The sequence below is a fragment of the Pimephales promelas genome, chromosome 11 (assembly GCF_988280905.1).
Source record: "Pimephales promelas chromosome 11, fPimPro1.hap1.1, whole genome shotgun sequence".
Lineage (NCBI taxonomy): Eukaryota > Metazoa > Chordata > Actinopteri > Cypriniformes > Leuciscidae > Pimephales > Pimephales promelas.
Window position 1 is genome coordinate 36,777,210 of NC_142779.1, and position 19,572 is coordinate 36,796,781.

Sequence of the window (19,572 nt, forward strand, 5' to 3'; positions counted from 1 at the left end):
CAAGGCATTCACATTCTCAACTATCTCGACGACTGGCTCATTCTGGCTCACTTGCGAGATGTGTTGTGCGATCACAGGGACATGGTGCTATGGCACCTCAGCCGGTTGGGGCTCCAGGTCAACTGGGACAAAAGAAAACTCTGCCCCATGCAGAGGACTGGAGAGACTGGAGGAGACCCATGGAGGAGACTGTGTGCCCCTAGTCCAGGTTTCCATGCATGCTGTGGTTTTCACAGATGCTTCTGCCATGGGGTGGGGGTCCACGTACAAAGGTTATGCCGTCTCGGGTCTGTGGACGGGGCCCCAGCTGCATTGGCACATCAACTGCCTGGAGTTGCAAGCAGTACGCTCAGCCTTGTGTCGCCTCAAGGGGCTTCTCAAACACAAGCACGTATGGACAGCACTGCGAACATTGCGTACATAAACTGACAAGGTGGTCTACGCTCCTGCTGCATGTTGCGACTCGCCTCCCACCTCCTCCTATGGAGTCAGAAGGATTTGAGGTCACTTCGCGCCACTCATGATCCAGGGGAGCTCAACCGTGTGGCAGACAAGCTTTCACAGTTGCCTCCCCTGCCAGGAGAATGAGGACTCCATCCCCAGGCAGTTCAGCTGATTTTGAGTGTCTTCGGAGTCACACAGGTAGACATATTTGCCTCTCCGGACACGACCCATTGCCAGTGGTTTTACTGAGGGGACCCTCGGCACGGACGCCCTAGCTCAAAGCTAGCCCTGGGACCTGAGCAAGAATGCGTTTCCCCAGTGAGCCCTCTTGCACAGACTCTGTACAAGGTCAGGACGAGGAGCCGGTCCTGTTAGTGGCGCCGTATTGGCCCACCAGGACTTGCCCGATCAGAGTTGTGCTTTCCTTCCTGCAAGACGGGTTGGAGTGAAGGCTGTCTCCCTCCACCCTCAAAGTGTACGTCGCTGCATTAGCCGCGCATCATGATGCAGTAGAATGTAAGTCATTGGGGAAGCACGACCTGATCATCAGATTCCTAAAGGGTGCTAGGTGGTTAAATCCACCTTGTGTTTTGCACTCTGTACCCTCTTGGGAGCTTGCCCTGGTACTTAGGGCTCTTCAAAGTCCTCCCTTTGAGCCTTTGTTGACAGTAGAGCTTAATATCCTGTCCATTAAGACAGCGCTCCTGTTGGCATTGGCCTCTTTCAAGAGGGTTGGGGATCTGCAGGTTTTTCCGGTTTACGAATCGTGCCTAGAGTTCGGGCCAGGCCTTTCTCATGCGAAATTGAGACCCCGGCTCGGGTATGTGCCCAAGGTTTCTACCACTCCCTTCATGGATCAGGTAGTGAATCTACAAGTGCTGCCCCAGGAGGAAGCAGACCCAGCCCATGCTTTTCTCTGTCCCGTCTGTGCCCGGTGGGTTTATATTGACAGAACTCAAAGCTTCAGGACCTCAGTCTCCAAGCAGAGGTTAGCTCACTGGTTAGTGGATGCTATCACCCGATTGTATAAGGCTATGGGTCAGCCTTGTCCTCCCAGGTTGCACTCTCACTCTACTAGAGGTGTTGCCTCTTCCTGGGCTTTGGCTCAAGGCGCCTCGCTGATAGACATTTATAGAGCTGCGGGCTGGGGGACACGAACATGTTCGCTAGATTCTATAGCCTACGTGTACAACCTCTTTCCTCCCGGGTACTCGCTATGGCCAGTGGTGCAAGAGAATATGTTGTGTCAGCTTGCTACGCCACTCTGTGCCTCAGCCGGATATGTGCGTCTTTTTTGCTCCATTGGCGCCCTACATCGGTGAGCCTTGTGAGTTCCTCCATCACCCCTCCGGTGCCAGGCGTGATGGACCATCGGTGCCAGGTCTGCTACCTCTAAAGGAGTTGTTTGTAGACTGGATGTTTTTCCAGTGTCTTCCCCTTGACAGACTTGTTCTGTCGTCCCTGTTGAGTACGCTCCCACTTCCCTTGGATTGGGACTACCTCAGGGACTGCCATATGTGTTTATTCCAGGCCTTCATCAGACAGCTGGCTTCCACAGCTTTCCCTTCCCTTTTACGTTTCGGGCATGACGACACGTCGGAGTTCCCAGAACGAAAGGGAACGTCTCGGTTACGTATGTAACCCTCGTTCCCTGAGTACAGGGAACAGAGATGTGTCGTCCTTCGCCATGTTGCTGTACCTTCGTGGAGGACTGGACTCGGTTTGGTGTGTCTGTTTAGTGCGTCTGTTAGTCTCAACTTGAGATCCTTTTCAATGCCATCACCTCCTCTCTTTCCCACTTGACTTCTTGTCAACTCTTTGTAGCCTACTGTAGGATTGAGGCCCGGAAGCCCAAAAAGCACCCAGAACCTCATTTTTAGAGCCAGAGTCCTCATTATGAGATTTGCAGTCTTTGTCAAGGTCAGTTGATGGTCATGGATGGCATTGTTGGCATTGTCTCAGGAAAAAAAGGTACAAAAGCTGTAACTATAGTGATACCCTTTCAAAGGTATATCTCAAAACCTTTTTGCCCCTATAGGTATATATTGGTACTTAAAGTGTACATATTAATACCTAAATGATTTTAGTAACTTTTTGAAAGGCTTCCATCTCAGTAACAGCTTTTGTTACTTTGTTAGGAAAATTAGCTGATACTGAATATGATCATGAGTAGCAAGCAACAAAAAGTTGATTCAGGACTAATTTGATCTAATATGTTTGTATAACTTTGCTGAAGTGGTTGTTTTGAACAAGTATTAATATAGATTGTATTATGCAAAAAAAGTGCTTGTTTCAATTCTGGGTGCCTTTTACCTTGAGAGTGAGGTTTAGATTTAGGTGTGTTTGACACTCTGCAGGACAGCGGCCCTCCAGGAGCAGGATTGGACAGATCTGTCTTAGTAAACCCAGTTTTATTTTTTGTTTGTTGCATTTTGGTGTATTCAATGTTTCATAGTCTCCAGGACAGGTTTGAGAAGTACTGCTCTAGACAATAAAACTGTGTACTGCATCTAAAACAGAGGGGAATATGGAATGATGTAAGTAGGAGTTTGAGTGCCATTGTGTCCTGTGAAAGTGCCCTCCGGATTTATATTTGTTTGACCTCATATCACAGCTTGGTTTGGTGTGTAATATGAAGCAGATTAGATATGCCATTCATGCGTAATAGGCCTTTTTTTCTCTGTCACTCATAAAAACATAAATAAAGAAAGCTACAGGCACACTGGGTCCCACTTATTCCTGCAAAAAATACTTCTAGAGCTGTGAGCCTAAACACAGTTGGAATTGTTTGACGCGGTTCACTGAATCATAACATCTTCTCCCTCAGAACTTTATAAAATGAAATTTGAAATATTGTTCCAATATATATTTGTATTATTCAGGAAATGAATGCAATAGATTTCAAAAGAAACACAATTTATGAAAAAATTCCCAATTAAACATTTTTCCAGTTAATGCCATGCCACACTTTTTTAAAATTACATGTTTAACACTGTATAAATGCAAAATAAGTGTATTACACATTGGACATCATACTGGTTGATTGGTTCAGTCTTTTTTATAAGGCAAAAAAAAAACAGAGATATGAAGAGCTTAATAATACTTATCATTATAAGTATTAAACATAACTCATCAATCATAAGCACATTTTGTGAACTTTGTCTCAATTTGTCTCTTTTACTGGTGGTGCACAGTTGGTCAAACATCAAAATATATTGCACCTTGTTTTCTTCTAATAAAGTAGAATTCTTTAAACTAAAGATTATATTTGTAATAACTACTTTAGTGTGACGAATGTTAAATTTACTTACTAAATCTGCCTTCCAAGCAGCACCTCTACAATTTTGCTGTGCTTTCATGTTCAGATGGAGCAAATGGAGCAGACAGTGTCACACAAACATGCTCACAATATACACTTTAGAAAACAGCTGTTACATGACATCTAATGTTCTATAAAGAGGTGCTTAAAACAAAAACTATTTCATTTGGAGACACATTATCTTATTCACATTTTCATGAGAGTGTAAGTGATCATTTCTCTTCTGGGAACAGATTTAAGTATGCCGATGAAGGTTGAAATATTTTCAGTGTCAAAATGTATTTTGCTGACAGTCTGAACCATCGATAAAACATTGCATATATAAGTGGATTCATACCAGAATTCAAGCAAACAACCCAATACATGACATTAATTATAAGAGTGTCATTTTCGTCATGACCCAAAGACAGACTAGTTAAATAGTATGGCATCCAGCAAAGAAGATAAACCAGTACTACAATCCCTAAGGTTCTTGTGGCCTTTTTTTCTGATTTGGCCTTTTTGTCTGTGACTGAATTTAAATGCTTAGCTTGATAGTTTGCTACAATGCAGATTTTCACATATAAAGGAATAATTAAACAACAAGGTGCCACTAAACAAACAATGGAATCTATTATTATATTTTCCAACTTAACAAAAAGTATGCATTCTCCAATACATGTGTGGTTCCTCTCTGGATACAGTAAAAACTCATACAACAGATAAAAATTGTATATGAAGGAGAATAACCAGTTTACAACAATAGAAACAACAATTCTGTTATTATTGACTCTTATAGGATATCGCAAAGGGTCATTCACAGCAATGAATCGATCCACAGATATAATAATCATATTACCAAGAGATGCCACAACAACCACATAAAGAATAAGATTAAATATTAAGCAAAATATTTCTCCAAAGTACCAGCATGGCTCAATCAGTTTCATTCCCTGCACTGGCATGAGAATCAGTCCTGCGATCAGATCAGCCACTGCCAGAGAGAAGATCAGCACATTGGTGGGAGTGTGGAGCTGCTTGAAGTGTGAGATGGAGATGATCACCAACAGGTTCAGAAACACGGTGAACACTGATGTTACAGCAACGAAAATGTACACAACAATGTACTCTGCTTCAGGTAGGACACTTCTGGTACAAGACAAATTGTTGTTTGGAAAGCAGTATTGGATTGTTTGATTGTCCGTGTTGGTCACTCCCCCGTTAGACATTTCCATGATAGATCTATCTTGGAGAGTAGACTCCAAATGCTTGCCACTAATATGACTCAGTTTTATACTTAAGGAAACTCAGCGACCACCTCATTTTACTATGATGTTTGAATATTCAGTTATCAACCCACCCACACAATATTCAAAGACCTATCAGATCTAATCTGATCTATATTCAAAAAACCTCATGGTTATATAATACCAATTAAAGATGGAAGTTTAAAAGAAAATGTTTATCCCAGTATAAGACCAGTTGGAAACACTCCCTGCGTCCCAATTCGCATACTATCCGTCCTAAATAGTAGTCGAAAATAGAATTAGTACGTCCCAAATCGTAGTATGTTGAAATGAGTGTTTGAAAGATAACCGGATGGTCTACTTTTTCCAGTCAGAATCCGAAGTGTAGATCGATGCACACTCTAACGGCTGATATTACCCACAAACCATTGCGCGTTGGACGAGGATTCGGTTAGAACTACAAACACGAGTAAAAATTGTTAAAAAACTACAGACACGTAGTTGATACGGAGGACGCGCGAGTCCCCGCGGTTGTGTAGAGAGGTTTAGATAAAGAGCTTTGAGTGATTAATTATCAGTATCTAACCTGATGAAAATGAATTTATTCAATGTTGTCCACATTATATTGCATTTGCAGCAGCATTGTGAACTTTTGTTAAGACACGTTTAGCCATTACGTTTTAAATGCATCATTATATTCAAATTGCAAACACGAGGAGAGCATGAAAGACCCACAACTGGCAGATGAACGTGCTCTCCGAAACGGTAGGAAATAAAATTAGATTGAATGGATTTTAACTGTGACAAGATGATTGACAGGGCAGTTTACGGTGACAGGATGCACGCAGCACGCGACAGAGCCGTCCGTTAAAGATGACGTGATAGTATGTCCCAAAGCTTGCCTACTCTTTTGCTACACACTCAAAAGTATGTACTTTTTCCTCACAAAAAGAGTACATACTTTTAGGGCGTAGTATATGTAGCCGGGTGGTGTTTGAACTTGTAAAAAGTACTTCCCCTTTAAGAAAAGCGAGCCCCTGATGATGACGTGTTAATAGCGCGCAATGTAGAGAGAAACGGAAAACAGCAGTGCGTGAGATTAATCCAGCCGTGTGTCGAGTATCATCCTTGATTTAATTGATGCTCTATGTGAGTAAATGTGATGATTATCATTCAATCTAGTGTCATAGGATTTTGTTTCATCTTGTGTATGTGTATTTTGCGGATAGTTCGAGATGATCGAAGATGACTGCATTTTGAAATCTCTATAAAAGAGTTCGGTAAGTCAATTTTCAATGTAAAGTGCATAAGAAATGTGAATAACATATGCATAATATCCTGTGTATGTTATAGTTGATTCTTGTGACATGGTGTTTGAAAGCACATGATGAAAATGCTAACAGGGGTTTTGTGTTTGTGTAGGGTGCCACTACCGTGTTTGTGTTTGCTTTGAAAGTGTATTGTTTCACCCTGAAAGTGTGCCCTAACATTTGTAAAGATTAGACATTGAGAAAATTGACACTTTGAGACTTTACTAAATTATCTGTTAAGATATCTTTGATTAATTATTCATTTTGAGTTCATACTCTTTTCTTTGGTTAAAGCATTACAGCCCAGATAGCAATTACATTTGGCCCGGATCCGTTTTAAGCCCCTTGCCTCCGTTTCTATCTTAGAGACGTTTTCTGATTGTGAACCAGATCCGTACCAGATATAAGTTTCAGCTTAAACATTCTAACTGCCATCAGTTCAGTATTTATACCATTTTACAGATCTGGCCCAGATCACTTTTCCGATATGTAACCGAAAGAAAAGCTGTGTCTGACACTGATTTGGTCCAGAACTGCAATATGAATCTGAGCCGATACTGTTTTCACACTGGTGTGGCCCGAATCTGTGATACATATCTGAGCCGACTGCATTTTAAAAAGGGCTAAAAACTGTTCTGGCCCATATCTGCAAAACGAATTTGAGCCAACACTGTTTTGACAGAGACTACCTGATGTGGACCACATCCGAAATACTTTTCTCAAACTGTAAGAACTCCGTGCAATAAACATTTTCAAAACAACATGGTTGTCTGCATATTTTTTTCTATCTAGAGCATGAGATAAATGTATTGTCATTAAGCTGAGCAATATTATTAGTGTTTAAAAACTATACAGCAAAATTTTGTGATGCTGGTCCGTTACAGCACAGCAGTTTGAGCTCCGTTTTAGGTCCGTTTCACGACAGCGCCAAGTGAACGTTGGGTCTCGCTTGACTGTCGTCTTACAGATACGGTCCACATCCGTACTACGGACTTCAGCCAGAAGCGCCCAAAAAAAAAAAAAAAAAGATATCATCATCAAACCAAGCTCAACGCAGATTTAACTGACCTGCTAGGCTACCACACGTAAGTTTTTATGTGTTTATTCTATGTGTTTATTATGTACATCTATTTGTATGTGTTTATTCTAATTTACTGTCTATTACTTAAAAGTGCAAGTGAAATGCTGTTTGCTTTATAGATAGCAGTTACAGGCTTGTTATAGTATTTGCGAATCAAAGTGTGTTAAAGACGCATCTGCTATAGCCCTACTGCGCTATACAAATAGGGTGTAGCACAGAATAGACCCGATTAGGATAACCAAACCAACTTTTTAATGGCATATATTTGCGTTAATGTGCTGAATTTTAAAAGGTAAAGTTAGTCTTAGGATGCCCAGACGTCCCCGCGGTTGTCATTTTGGTTGCCTCCGGGAAAATTTTGGGAGTCCCCGGTTTTGGTCTCGGCCATTTGGTCTTAGCTTTAGCCGCTATGCCGTTAAAGCGCTGATAATTGCAGGCACACATTCGTGAAAATGACACCATTATGAGCTTAATTTTACACCTTGACCGACCATTTAAACACTCGCTTGATTTGTATGCTCCCAGCTAGCCATCATCTAGCAGTGTCAATCACTGATGCCACAACCTGCAGCTTATCTTTTTCATTTTTGAGCACCACTATTTGGATTGCTGAACATTGCAGTTGCTTGGCTGTTAACAATTAAGTTAGACACTCTCAGAAAAACTTATTTTTGTGTTTTAATGGCAGTTGGCAAACTTAACGGTGCATTAACGGTGCCACCTCTCAGAAAGACAAACCTAGCAATAACATTCGAGGACGTACGTTATATCAGAAAACGTCACGATGAGAAATAAAATGATTCGTCAGATTTCCCAGCAGGCCGTGCTTTTTTGTAAAAATGGAGAATAAAACACAGTCCAGGCAAACTAATTAACTCATTTTGGATCCAATTTTTTTTTCTGCATAGATAATTTCTATGAGGTGTCAGACACTGGCGTAGGAACCGGGGACGTGTCCCCCTCAATATGGAAAAATGCGGCATGTGTCCCACCCAAAAAAATCCATACCTAACCTACCACAGGAACAAAAACTGTACATTTGGAACTTTTATTTTTAAAGCGCGACAAAGAAGATATACAGTTTTGCCAGTCAAACCCAGAGTCATAGTTAGGTTAAACCATTAAACCTTCCCATTTCATGTTTGAATAATCACCATTCGCTTCATATATTTCACTCATCACCGGAGCATCTGATTGGTAGAGAGAAGTAACATTACACTAGAAACGCACCAGCTTTAAACTGGAACCTACATGATTTATCTAATCTGACAGTGTTATTTTTGTTATTAGCTCCATAATGTTACTTATAATATCACATACCTTTGTTTGCAGTTTGAATAAATAATAAACACAGCAGTTTGAACTCTTCTTCACTTTATTATTATACCACACATCAGATCTCCAAAATCCCGCGACCATACCAAGTGCGCATGACCCATCTACGGCAAGCCCCGAGGGGAAAAATACATTGCATACACACATACAACGAGCGCTAGTACATCATTACCGGTGTTAACAGACTTTGTTGGATTATGTCATTTACAACCCAAAAAAGTCTGTTACAATAATAATAATAAAAAAGATTTTGAGGACAGTTACACGTTGAGAAAGTTGAGAAATAATAATATTTTTAAACAATAATTGTCATTATTGAACCCTTGCTCTTATTTTGTTTCTGATTTCTGAGCTTTGTCATTATTTTAGCAAATAATTTATTTTTATATATTTTGACACGGTTTGTTTTAAGAAGTTTCAAAGAGTTAGTAAAAGAGTTAAGTAAAAGAAATAGAAAATAAAATTAATCCATTGTTTCAGAGGCTTGGACGAAGGAACTAAAAATACTTTTGTGTTCACGTGTACATCCGAACACTCAACGGCCATGCTTCGACTGCGCAGCTCCGTCTCGTCTGTCACTGAACATGGGCTGGCATGCAAATATTTGGAGTCATACATATTAATGATCCTGACTTTTACGTCAGAGTCGGTATTATGTGGAGATTCGCCTGTTTTTCAGGGGTGTTTTTCAAAAACGAAGTAAGAAGCAGAAAATAATGATGTTTGAGACTCACTGTATGTCCATGTAGCCTACTGAACTCTTGTTATTTAACTATGCCAACATAAATTCAATTTCACATTACAGGGCACCTTTAACGAGTAAAATATTACTGAAAATCGATTAGTAATGCCTTACACTACTGCGTTACAGCAAAAATTAATGTTACTATAATGTATTACTTTTGTAGCGCGTTACTCCCAACACTGCACAAGCACAACCCTGCTAATCAGTAATGCTGTTTTCCAGGTGCAGTGCGCAAATGTGCACTGACAACAACTGCAACAGAAGCAGAAATCTGGAGGCACGCAATTCGGTGGTTTGCACTTTCGGCAGGCAGGAGCGGAGGGCGCCAGGAGAGACTGGCGCGTCAGCAGCAAGAGCAGCAATTACAGCTGCCACTGCACCCACACATTGATTTTGTTTAAAGGAACACTCCGACTTTTTGGGACTTTAGCCTATTCACCTTACCCCCCAGAGTTAGGTAAGTCCATACATACCTTTTTCATCTCCGTGCGTGCTATAAGTCTGTTTGGCGCACCCACCGCTAGCCTAGCTTAGCACAAAGACTGGATGTGAATGGTTGCAGCTTTCATACTAATCCAAATGAGTGGCAAAATAACGCAAACGTTTTCCTATTTACATGTTGTGATTTGTATAGTCACAGAATGTACAAATAACAAAGTCAAATGAGACACAGACATCTTTTAACCGTATAAAACCTGGGAACTATTCTCTGAAGGCGAAGCACTGCTACTTTGGCGGAGTGAACCGCATCACCTGAGACACGCGGTGGTGAGGAGTGGATAGTTCGTTCAGTGTTTGGGTGACAGAGTCAGCAATTTATAAATAGTAAAAGCATAGTTTAGAGTCATGGGTTTTCGCTCTATTGTAAATAGCTGCGACAGTAAACAGAGGAGGTAACCATGTTTCACAGAATTCCAACTAAAAACGCTGACTGGATGAAGAAATGGCTAACTTACTCTGGATATTTATCCAAACACACCTAAGATTATCAAGGGACATTATGTTTGCTCGGTACATTTCAATGGACGACTATTCTGAAAAATGGAATTTGCCACACGGACCATAATGTGCTGAAGGATACGGCCATCCCATCGATAGCACAGACAGGACAAGTGGATCACCTGCGGCTGACGTTATGTTTTTAGATGACCTACTGTAACAGTGCCTTTAGCCAGAGCTAATGTAATGTTAGTGACACTATTATATGATTAGGGTATGAATATGTTTTTATCTTGATGCGGTGCGGACGCGCTTGGAAAAAAACGAGCGCGTTCACCGCGTTGAACTTGCACCCTGCGCGCGGCGCGCCTAGCCTAAATTTGAAATAACCATGGAAATCACGAACTTGAGCGTGCAAAAGGGTACGATAGGCTGTGAGTTCATTGTGCAAAAACAATTTGTGCTATTACTTTCCCCTTATTCTATCCTATAGTAATGCAATACTGTATTATATAGGCTAATGTTGAATACATTTGGTTCAGCTAATAAATTGCATTTAAAATATATTGATTCCTGTAATAATAATTATTTATTCATGTGATATTTATAAATCTGGGTGCGTTTTTGGTTGGAAATCAATGAAACATGGTACTGTATTACCTGGTCTCCCCTGTTTATTGTCACAGCTCATACAATAAAGCAAACAAACACCCATGATAAACTATGCTTTTCTATCTAACGTTAGTAATTGCTGACTCTCTTACCCAAACACTGAGCGAACTCTCTGCTCCTCGTCACGGTGCGTCTCAGGTGATGGTTATCACTCTGCCCAAGTAGCAGTGCTTCGCCTTCAGAAAATATAGTATTTATACGGTTAAAAGATGTCTGTGTCTCATATGGCCTTGATATTTGCACACTCTGTGACTATACAAACCACAACATGTAAATAGGAAAACGTTTGCGTTATTTTGTCACTCATTTGGATTAGTATGAAAGCTGCAACCATTCACATCCAGTCTTTGTGCTAAGCTAGGCTAGCGGTGGGTGCGTCAAACAGACTTATAGCACGCACGGAGATGAAAAAGGTATGTATGGACTTATCTAACTCTGGGGGGTAAGGTGAATAGGCTAAAGTCCCAAAAAGTCGGAGTGTTCCTTTAAGTGCATGTTTATTTGTTTTTTGTTTTTTTGTTAATAGCCTGTGCGTTTTTTACCCGTTAATTAGGCTATATGTTTGTTGTTGACTGTGTTCTTTGTTTATTGTTGACTTTGTTCATTGTTGTTCATTTTTATAATTAAATCTATGAATTCGTGGTCATTAATTCTGTGTTTCTTAACTGTGTTCAATTTGTTTTAGTATGCGTTTTAATCATTAAAATGATTTAGTTCAGCCATAGCCTAAGCCTGCATTTCTCCAACTAGCCTTTATCAAGTCAAGTTAAGCTTTTTATTATAGCCATAGCCTTGTAGTGAAATTTTTTTTTCTGGACATTCCACAGACTGTGAAAATGTAGGACTATGTATAGCATATAGGTTACTATAATACCCAAACTGACAATGCCGAAAATAAGGCAAAATGACAATCCAGTGGTGATTTAAGCAGAATCGTAACACATCCGGCACAGCTCCGGTAGGCGGAATCGCTTCACGCACCCGTTACGCATCTGTAACGGGATGATCAGGCGGTGCTGGATCGGCGCTGGCACATATCCGCAACAACCCCTAAAAACAGACCAGAAACGGCTTCGGCCCGATGTGCGTTTGGACTCAGGAACGAGTCCGTGAGGCGGAAGCGGGCCAGACCCGGCTTTATCGTTTTGCGGTTGCGGCCCTGTTCCGTTACAGCGTCCAGTGGCTATCTGGGAGTGACCCCGTGTGGGGAATTTGAGTAGTGTGGTTGAGTGATAAATTATCACCTGTGACTTGTTGAACTACTCAGTTTAAAGCATTGAAGATCTTAAAGAACATTTAAACAATTGATTGATTTAATAGAGGAAAAATAAAGCAAGTTGTAAAACGTGGTTCAGTGTCAATTGATTTGTTTGTTAACTGGCAACATATAAGTAAGCGAATTGGGACGCAGCAACTGTGTCAGGTAAATGACTCAGACATAGAGTCTATCCTAACGAGCTGAGGATCTGAATCAGGTGTGTTAAGAAAGGGAGACATACACAATATGCAGAGCAGTGGGTCGCGAGGACTGGAGTTGAGAACCCCTGTTTTAGGATATCTAACATGTCTGTGATATTCGTTTATTTTTCTTGCTTCAAGCTATAATGCAAATCGATTTGTAAAATTTGCAGATTCATTTATGGTAGCTTGATATTATAATATGGACGATATATGGTTATTATCTACCCCTCAAACATTGCATTGAAGCATCATATAGATTCAGTAAAACGGTAACCAATAGACTAGGCTACTATAATGACGCTGGCTTGGAAACGTGACCATCGCGATAATTTGTCGTTAGAAAAAAAAATAAAACCCATGAAATTATATTCATACGACATGCTAAAATATATGCCACTGTACCTGGGATGAAGACATTTCACACGCGACGCAAGCAGAACAACTGCATGTGACCTCCTCCTACAGTGTTGTTCAGGGCTATCAAGGATGTCAACAAATGCGCGTGCATGTAGGATGACAGAGATTACGACAGAAGTAGAGGACAATACTGTTTCCCAACTGTAGGGGGACCCCGAGAGCAAAAACTCCCTGGTTTTACTTTAAAAAAGTTTGAGGTTTACTGCCACTGGACTAAAGACTAAACTTACAGTGAACGGAGCAATACATTTTACATACAAACAAGCTAATTACAAAAGTTGCGGAGAGGAATGCTCTGAGTAGAAAGCCACACATTTTGACTCAGCAGGAGGCTTTGAAAAGTGGTGATCGGCTTAGTGCATTCCCGCACCCGAAGGAGAGCCCTTCTGGATGAAAGCATGAATTTGGGCACAAATTGTGGTCCCCTGTCAAAGACCACATCCATCGGGAGGCCATGCATGTGAAAAACATGGGCAATGACAGTAACAGCTGCCTCCCTGGCAGAAGGGAATTTAGGCAGTGGAATAAACTGGGCTGCCTTCGAGAACCGGTCCACCTTGGTTAAAACTACCGTGTTGCACTGGTAAGTGGAAGGCCTGTGACGAAATCTAGTGCAATGTGGGACTAAGGTCTCGAAAGGACAGACAGCACCTGAATTAGGCCCACCGGGGGCTGATTTGTTAGTCTTATCAACAGCACAACCTGAGTGGCCAAAACAAAATTATGAATGTCTCGAGCCACAGACTGCCACCAGAACTTCTTTTAACCAGGTAATGGTACAATTACCTCCTGAATGACAAGAGATCTTGGAACCCCAGCAGATAACATAGGACCGCAAAATCTTAGGCACAAGCAAACGACTTGGTGGGCAACTGGACGGACGCTTTACCCTTTATAAGGCATTTCGGACCTTTGATTGGATCTCCCACGTTACCGCAGAAATGAACAGTTTCTCCAGCATGATGGAATCGGGTGCTCATAACAATTGAAATTGTGAGACATAGCATCGGGCTTGATGTTTTTAGAGCCTGGATGGTACAAGAGAAATCAAAGTGACTGAAAAAAGCGCCCACTGAGCCTGCCTAAAGTTCAAGTGTGTAACTGTTACCAATATCATAATTATGTTCTGAGGGTGACAAACAATAATTAGGACCGTATATACAAAGTTAGGAATGGTTTTTCTGCGCATTTCGTGCGTATACCACCTCCTGAGCTGGCGTAGGATTTGAGCGTGCCGTATGCCATCGTCCGTACTGATGAATATCACCATGTTTTTTTGTATGCCAAGTGTACGCTGGAAATTTGGTGTACGCACTTTGATAAATGAGGGCCAATGTCTCTATATGAAGAGTATCTATGTGATGGGATTTATCCGACCTCAGTGACGTGAGACAGCTGGCAGACGGTCGGTTTAGGCAGTCTGTCTACTTCCTGACCTGAGAACCAGATTGTCATGTTTGAGCTCTAAGACTATGAGCCAAATTACTGGTGAGGAGAGTGGCACCATCCCTGGAGGGATGAATACAATCTCTCTTCAACAGGTCAGGTCTGCCCAAAAACTTTTCCAATTGTCTATGAACCCTACGTTATTCTACGGACACCACTTTGTCAGCCAGCCATTGAGTGATGACAGACTGCGAGTATCTCATCACTCCGGACCGGTAGGGGTGCAGAGCATATTAGCATCTGACATCGTACTTGTGAGTTCACACCCTCTTTAATGTTATATTTTGTGATCTCTGACTGTTAAACTTGGACTTCATTAGTGCCAATGTGAATAAAAATCTTAAAATACTTGCGTTTAGCATTAGCCAGACCTTTTTTTCCAGCAAAAAATTGCTTTGTTTTTACAGGTGCTCTGGCTCCCAGTATTTTCACATACCGTACAATACAATTGTCAATAACTAGGACACTTTCAACAGGCCCTCCACGGGGGCTCTTCAAATGGAAGGTAGTCACATTCAAAGAAGTATATATAGCCCTTGCATTCTTATGATCTTCGATTGAAGTTTGGATCTGTGTCTCTAGTTCTGCAATCCCCTGCATTTATCACATGAGTAACCCTCACCACTGACAGATAAGGCTATATAGCAGGTACTGCAACTGATAATAACATGAGAAGATGCCATGACTCACCATGTTTGTTGACTGATTTTGACTAACAACAGTTGTTTGATGGACTCGTAAAAAAGGAGAATGCAAGAGAGAAAAAAGATGGTAAGCACAGAGTTAACAGACTAGTGAAATCCAAACCGTTGTGCTAGTAATATCGGATTAATGTGATAGGCAATATTAGAATGTATCAGATATATGGTGATGGTGAAGTTATTTTTTATCTAAACAACAAGGAATGATAGAACATAGAGATTCAAACCAAAGGTGTATGGAGAGGTGTATGGAGCTACAAAAGTAAACTACGCAGCACAAGGCAGACAAGAACCTGAAGTGCATTATGAGAAAAAATAATTCTTATAATATGTCAGGTGCTGCAGCCTTATGCAGTGTTCCGAAGAAAGGCAAGATTATGCTTCAGGTGATCTAAGACAGAGTCCCAACTTGAGATCCTTTTCAATGCCATCACCTCCTCTCTCTCCCACTTCACTTCTTGTCAACTCTTTGTAGCCTACAGAAGGATTGAGGCCCTGAAGCCCAGAAAGCACCCAGAATCTCTTTTTTAGAGCCAGAGTCCTCGTTATGAGATTTGCACGCTGTAAAGCGCCGCAGGAGAGGAAAAAGAGCCGGGTCGCTTGTGCGTCTTCACCGGCGGGGATTTCGCACATCGCTACCGGCAATATTTCTCTCCAACATAATAATAATAATTCATTACATTTATATCGCGCCTTTCTGGACACTCAAAGCGCTTCACATAGAGAGGGGAATCTCCTGAACCACCACCAATGTGCAGCATCCACCTGGATGATGCGACGGCAGCCATATTGCACCAGAACGCCCACCACACACCAGCTTACTGGTGGAGAGGAGACAGTGATGAAGCCAATCAGTATATAGGGATGATTAATGATGGACAGAGGCCACTGGGCAAATTTGGCCAGGATGCTGGGGTTACACCCCTACTCTTTCGAAAGACATCCTGGGATTTTTTGTGACCACAGAGAGTTAAGACCTCGGTTTAACGTCTCATCTGAAGGACGGTGCTCTTTGACAGTATAGTGTCCCATCACTACACTGGGGCATTAGGACCCACAGAGACCACAGTGTGAGCACCCCCTTCTGGCCTCACTAACACCTCTACCAGCACCAACCTGGATTTCTCAGGAGGTCTCCCATCCAGGTACTAACCAGCCTCAGCCCTGCTTAGCTTCAGTGGGCGACCAGTCTTGGGCTACAGGGTGATATGGCTGCTGGCCAACATAGAGATTGCACAAAGAGCTAACATGCGCTCATTGTGCAACAAATTGGATGAACTTCCGCTTCTGGTGGGGAAAAACAGAGACTTTTATTCATCTTCTGTTCTGTGCTTCATGGAGACATGCCAGCACTTTTCTCCTGATCTGGAATATTTTATCATAAACTGTAAACCGTTTTACTCCCCCCGTGAGTTTACTTCATTCATTCTGATCGGTGTTTACATTTCACCCCAGGCCAACGTGCAGGACACACAGTGCATGCTGGCCGACCAGATACTCTGTTTGGAGCAGACAAACCTGGACTCCCTTGTTATTATCCTTGGTGACTTTAAAAGGGGATATCTCAGCCAAGAACTCCCCAAATACAGACAGTTTATAAAGTGTCCAACCAGAGAGGGGAAAACTTTGGACCACTGCTATACCACAGTTAGCTGTGCCTACCACGCTGTCACACGCGCTCCACTGGGACAATCTGATCACTTAATGGTCCATCTAATTCCTGCTTATAGACAAAAATAAAACTTAGTAAACATGTAGTGAGGACATCAAAGAAATGGACCAGTGAAGCTGTTGAGGATCTTTAGGTGTGTTTCAACTGCACTGACTGGAATGTTTTCAGGACTGCTACAAACAATCTAGATGAGTTTACAGAGGCTCTGACGTCCTATATCAGCTTCTGTGAAGACAGCTGTGCATCAACACGTACCAGGGTGAGTTATAACAATGACAAACCCTGGTTTGCAGCTAAACTCAGACAGCTAAGGTTGGAAAAAGAGGATGCTTTTAAGAGTGGTGACAGGGCCGAGTGTAGGGCGTTAAAATACAGGTTTAGCAAAGAGGAGCGAGAAGCTAAACGGCTGTACGCAGAGAGACTAAAGAACCAGTTCTCAGCAAACGACACCACTTCTATCTGGAGGGGGTTCAGACAGATCACAAACTATGAACCCAAAGTCCCCCACTCCAAAAGCGACTCTCACCTGGCAAATTAACTAAATCAGTTCTACTGCCACTTTGAGAGTCAATCGGACACAACCCCCGTGACCCCTCTGCTCAGCTTCTGCCCCAGTCCACCATTTCCTCCACCCCCTGTGCAGAGCGGGCCAGCTCTACCCCCTCCCCTCCTCTTGCCATCTCAGAGGGGGAAGTCAATAGGCTATTCAGGCCCTTTTTACACTACAATGAAGTAGGGGCTGTAAAACCCGGACCTCATCTCTGCAAGAGGGACCGGCTCGATCACGTCCTTCGCCAGCAGGATATCGATCTCTTTCCGCAAGACAGGGGCGTCCACTGACCGCACATGGGTAAAGTGGACGCCCCTGAACCTGGGAGGCCGGCATGCAAACTGAATTGCAAAGCCGAACCGAATGGTGCGGATGAGCCATCTGGACGGACCCAGAAGCGCTAGCAAGGCTTCCAGGTACCGACCCAATAGACCCACCCGAACCACCAACGTACCCGCGGAGGGGCAGCAAGGTGGAAGGCAGGGACCCAGCTTCAGTGGCAATGAAGTCACCGGGAGCGGGGTCTGGGCATGGAACTCGCCACCAACCTGCTTCCACCGGGGGGCAGACGGCAGGGAAGGCCTGTGGGCTTTCCGCTGTGGGCTGCCCTATGGTGAGGGGAGGGAAAGAGATGAGGCATGAGGCCCTGCCTCCTCATGAGCTGGTCTCTGCCCCTCTGGGCCCAGCCGCCAACAGGAGCGACGCAACCGAGGAAGCATCGCTGCTATCTGCAGACTGGGGAGATGGGAACCAGAGCGATGCTGCTCGGATACAACATTCACTGCCGTTCTGACCCTCTTGGGTGGAGGAGACTGTGTGCCCATCAGTCTCAACCAAGGATGACCTGAAGGAGAAGGTGGAAACTGCTCTTTTACTGACTTTTTGGGTACTAAAAAGTTTTTGGGGACTTTTTTGGGAACAGAAATAAAACGAAACAAAAGATTTTCCCGGCGGCCCTCTCACGAGGGAAGGAGGTGTGCAGAGGCACCCTCCTGGACAGCAGCCTCGCAGTTCTCTTCCAGGTCACCAGTCTCAGGGTCGCTTCCCTCCCTTCCTTTTACAGGAAGGGGCTGGGGGCACCTGAGCGGGCTGGGCTGCCCTCTTGCAACCAGACTTCCTCCCTCCAGAGTTGGACTGCGCTGGAGGTGGAGCTGGGGCTGGAGGACGGCCTCGGCGACGGGGAGCAGCCGGAAGCTCTAAAGCAACAGGAAAAGGAACCGCAGCAGCCCGCCTCCTGTGCAGGACATGCCGTATCTCCTCCAACTGCTCCTGGGCAGCGGAGAACTCCTGGGTCTAGCTCTCCACCGCGTCGCAGAAAGGGCCGCGCTTGGATAAGTGGAAGTTGAGAAGTTTGTTCTTCTCTGCTTCCCGCATATCGCCCAGGGTCAACCACAGGTTGTGCTCCTGGACTACCAAGGTAGACATCGCCTGTCCCAGCGAACGTGTGGTGACTTTCGTCGCCCGGAGGGCAAGGTCCGTCGTTCCACCCATGCAAGGCCAGGTCGGGACCACCCGCTTGCAAGTCATGGAGCTGATGTACTTGCAAAAGCACCATGGCATGCAGGGCGGAGTCTCCACATGCCATGTAGGCATCCCTGGTCAGCCCAGAGGAAAACCTACAGGCACAGGAAGGGGCACCCCGCCAAGTGGAGGTGGTCTTCGGACACAGCTGCATCGCGATAGACAGCTCCACTGTGGGGATTCCCTCTTACCCATGCGCCGCCCCGCTGCCCAATGTGGTGAGGAAGGAGGAGCGAGGTTGTGTCCCTCTGGTTGCCAGAGGGGCCACCCAAGACTTTCACAACTCCTCATGCACTTCGGGGAAGAAAGCGGGCTGGAGCGGGCCATGGGGCAACAGCACAACCCGCTCCGAGACACCAATCATCCAGCCATGAAGGTTTGGGACCCGGTGGAGGATTCCACATGAGCCCGACATTCGCGGCCGCCCGTTCAAGCATAACGGCCATCTCTGGATCTGGCTTAACCAGAGCCACCACACCCAAAGGGGGTAGTCCCACTGAGTCATCACCGGATGATGACCGCACTCCTTCCAATGACCGCTCGAGTTCCCCTACGTTACCTAGCAGCGAACATCTCCGTAAGTGAGACATTAATCAACTCGACATTAATTGAGTCATTAATCAAGCAATGATTAATATAGTGTTATTATGGCAAAATACAGATTGAATTAGTTTTAAATTAAGGAAATTGTATCCTGATTACATAACGCCATTACATGTATTACTACCCAACC

General features: G+C 43.6%; 1 protein-coding gene across 1 annotated transcript; it reads right to left on the reverse strand.

Annotated features, from left to right (window-relative positions):
- Positions 1 to 3,975: 3,975 nt before the first annotated feature.
- On the reverse strand, positions 3,976 to 5,107 carry LOC120492401 (trace amine-associated receptor 13c-like). Its single transcript, XM_039690656.2, has one exon. The coding sequence runs from the start codon at positions 4,975 to 4,977 to the stop codon at positions 3,976 to 3,978; it is 1,002 nt and encodes a 333-aa protein (XP_039546590.2). The 5' UTR covers positions 4,978 to 5,107.
- Positions 5,108 to 19,572: the final 14,465 nt, after the last annotated feature.

Excerpts from the sequence above, each read along its gene's own strand:
- LOC120492401 (XM_039690656.2), bottom strand. The coding sequence starts at position 4,977 with ATGGAAATGTCTAACGGGGGAGTGACCAACACGGACAATCAAACAATC.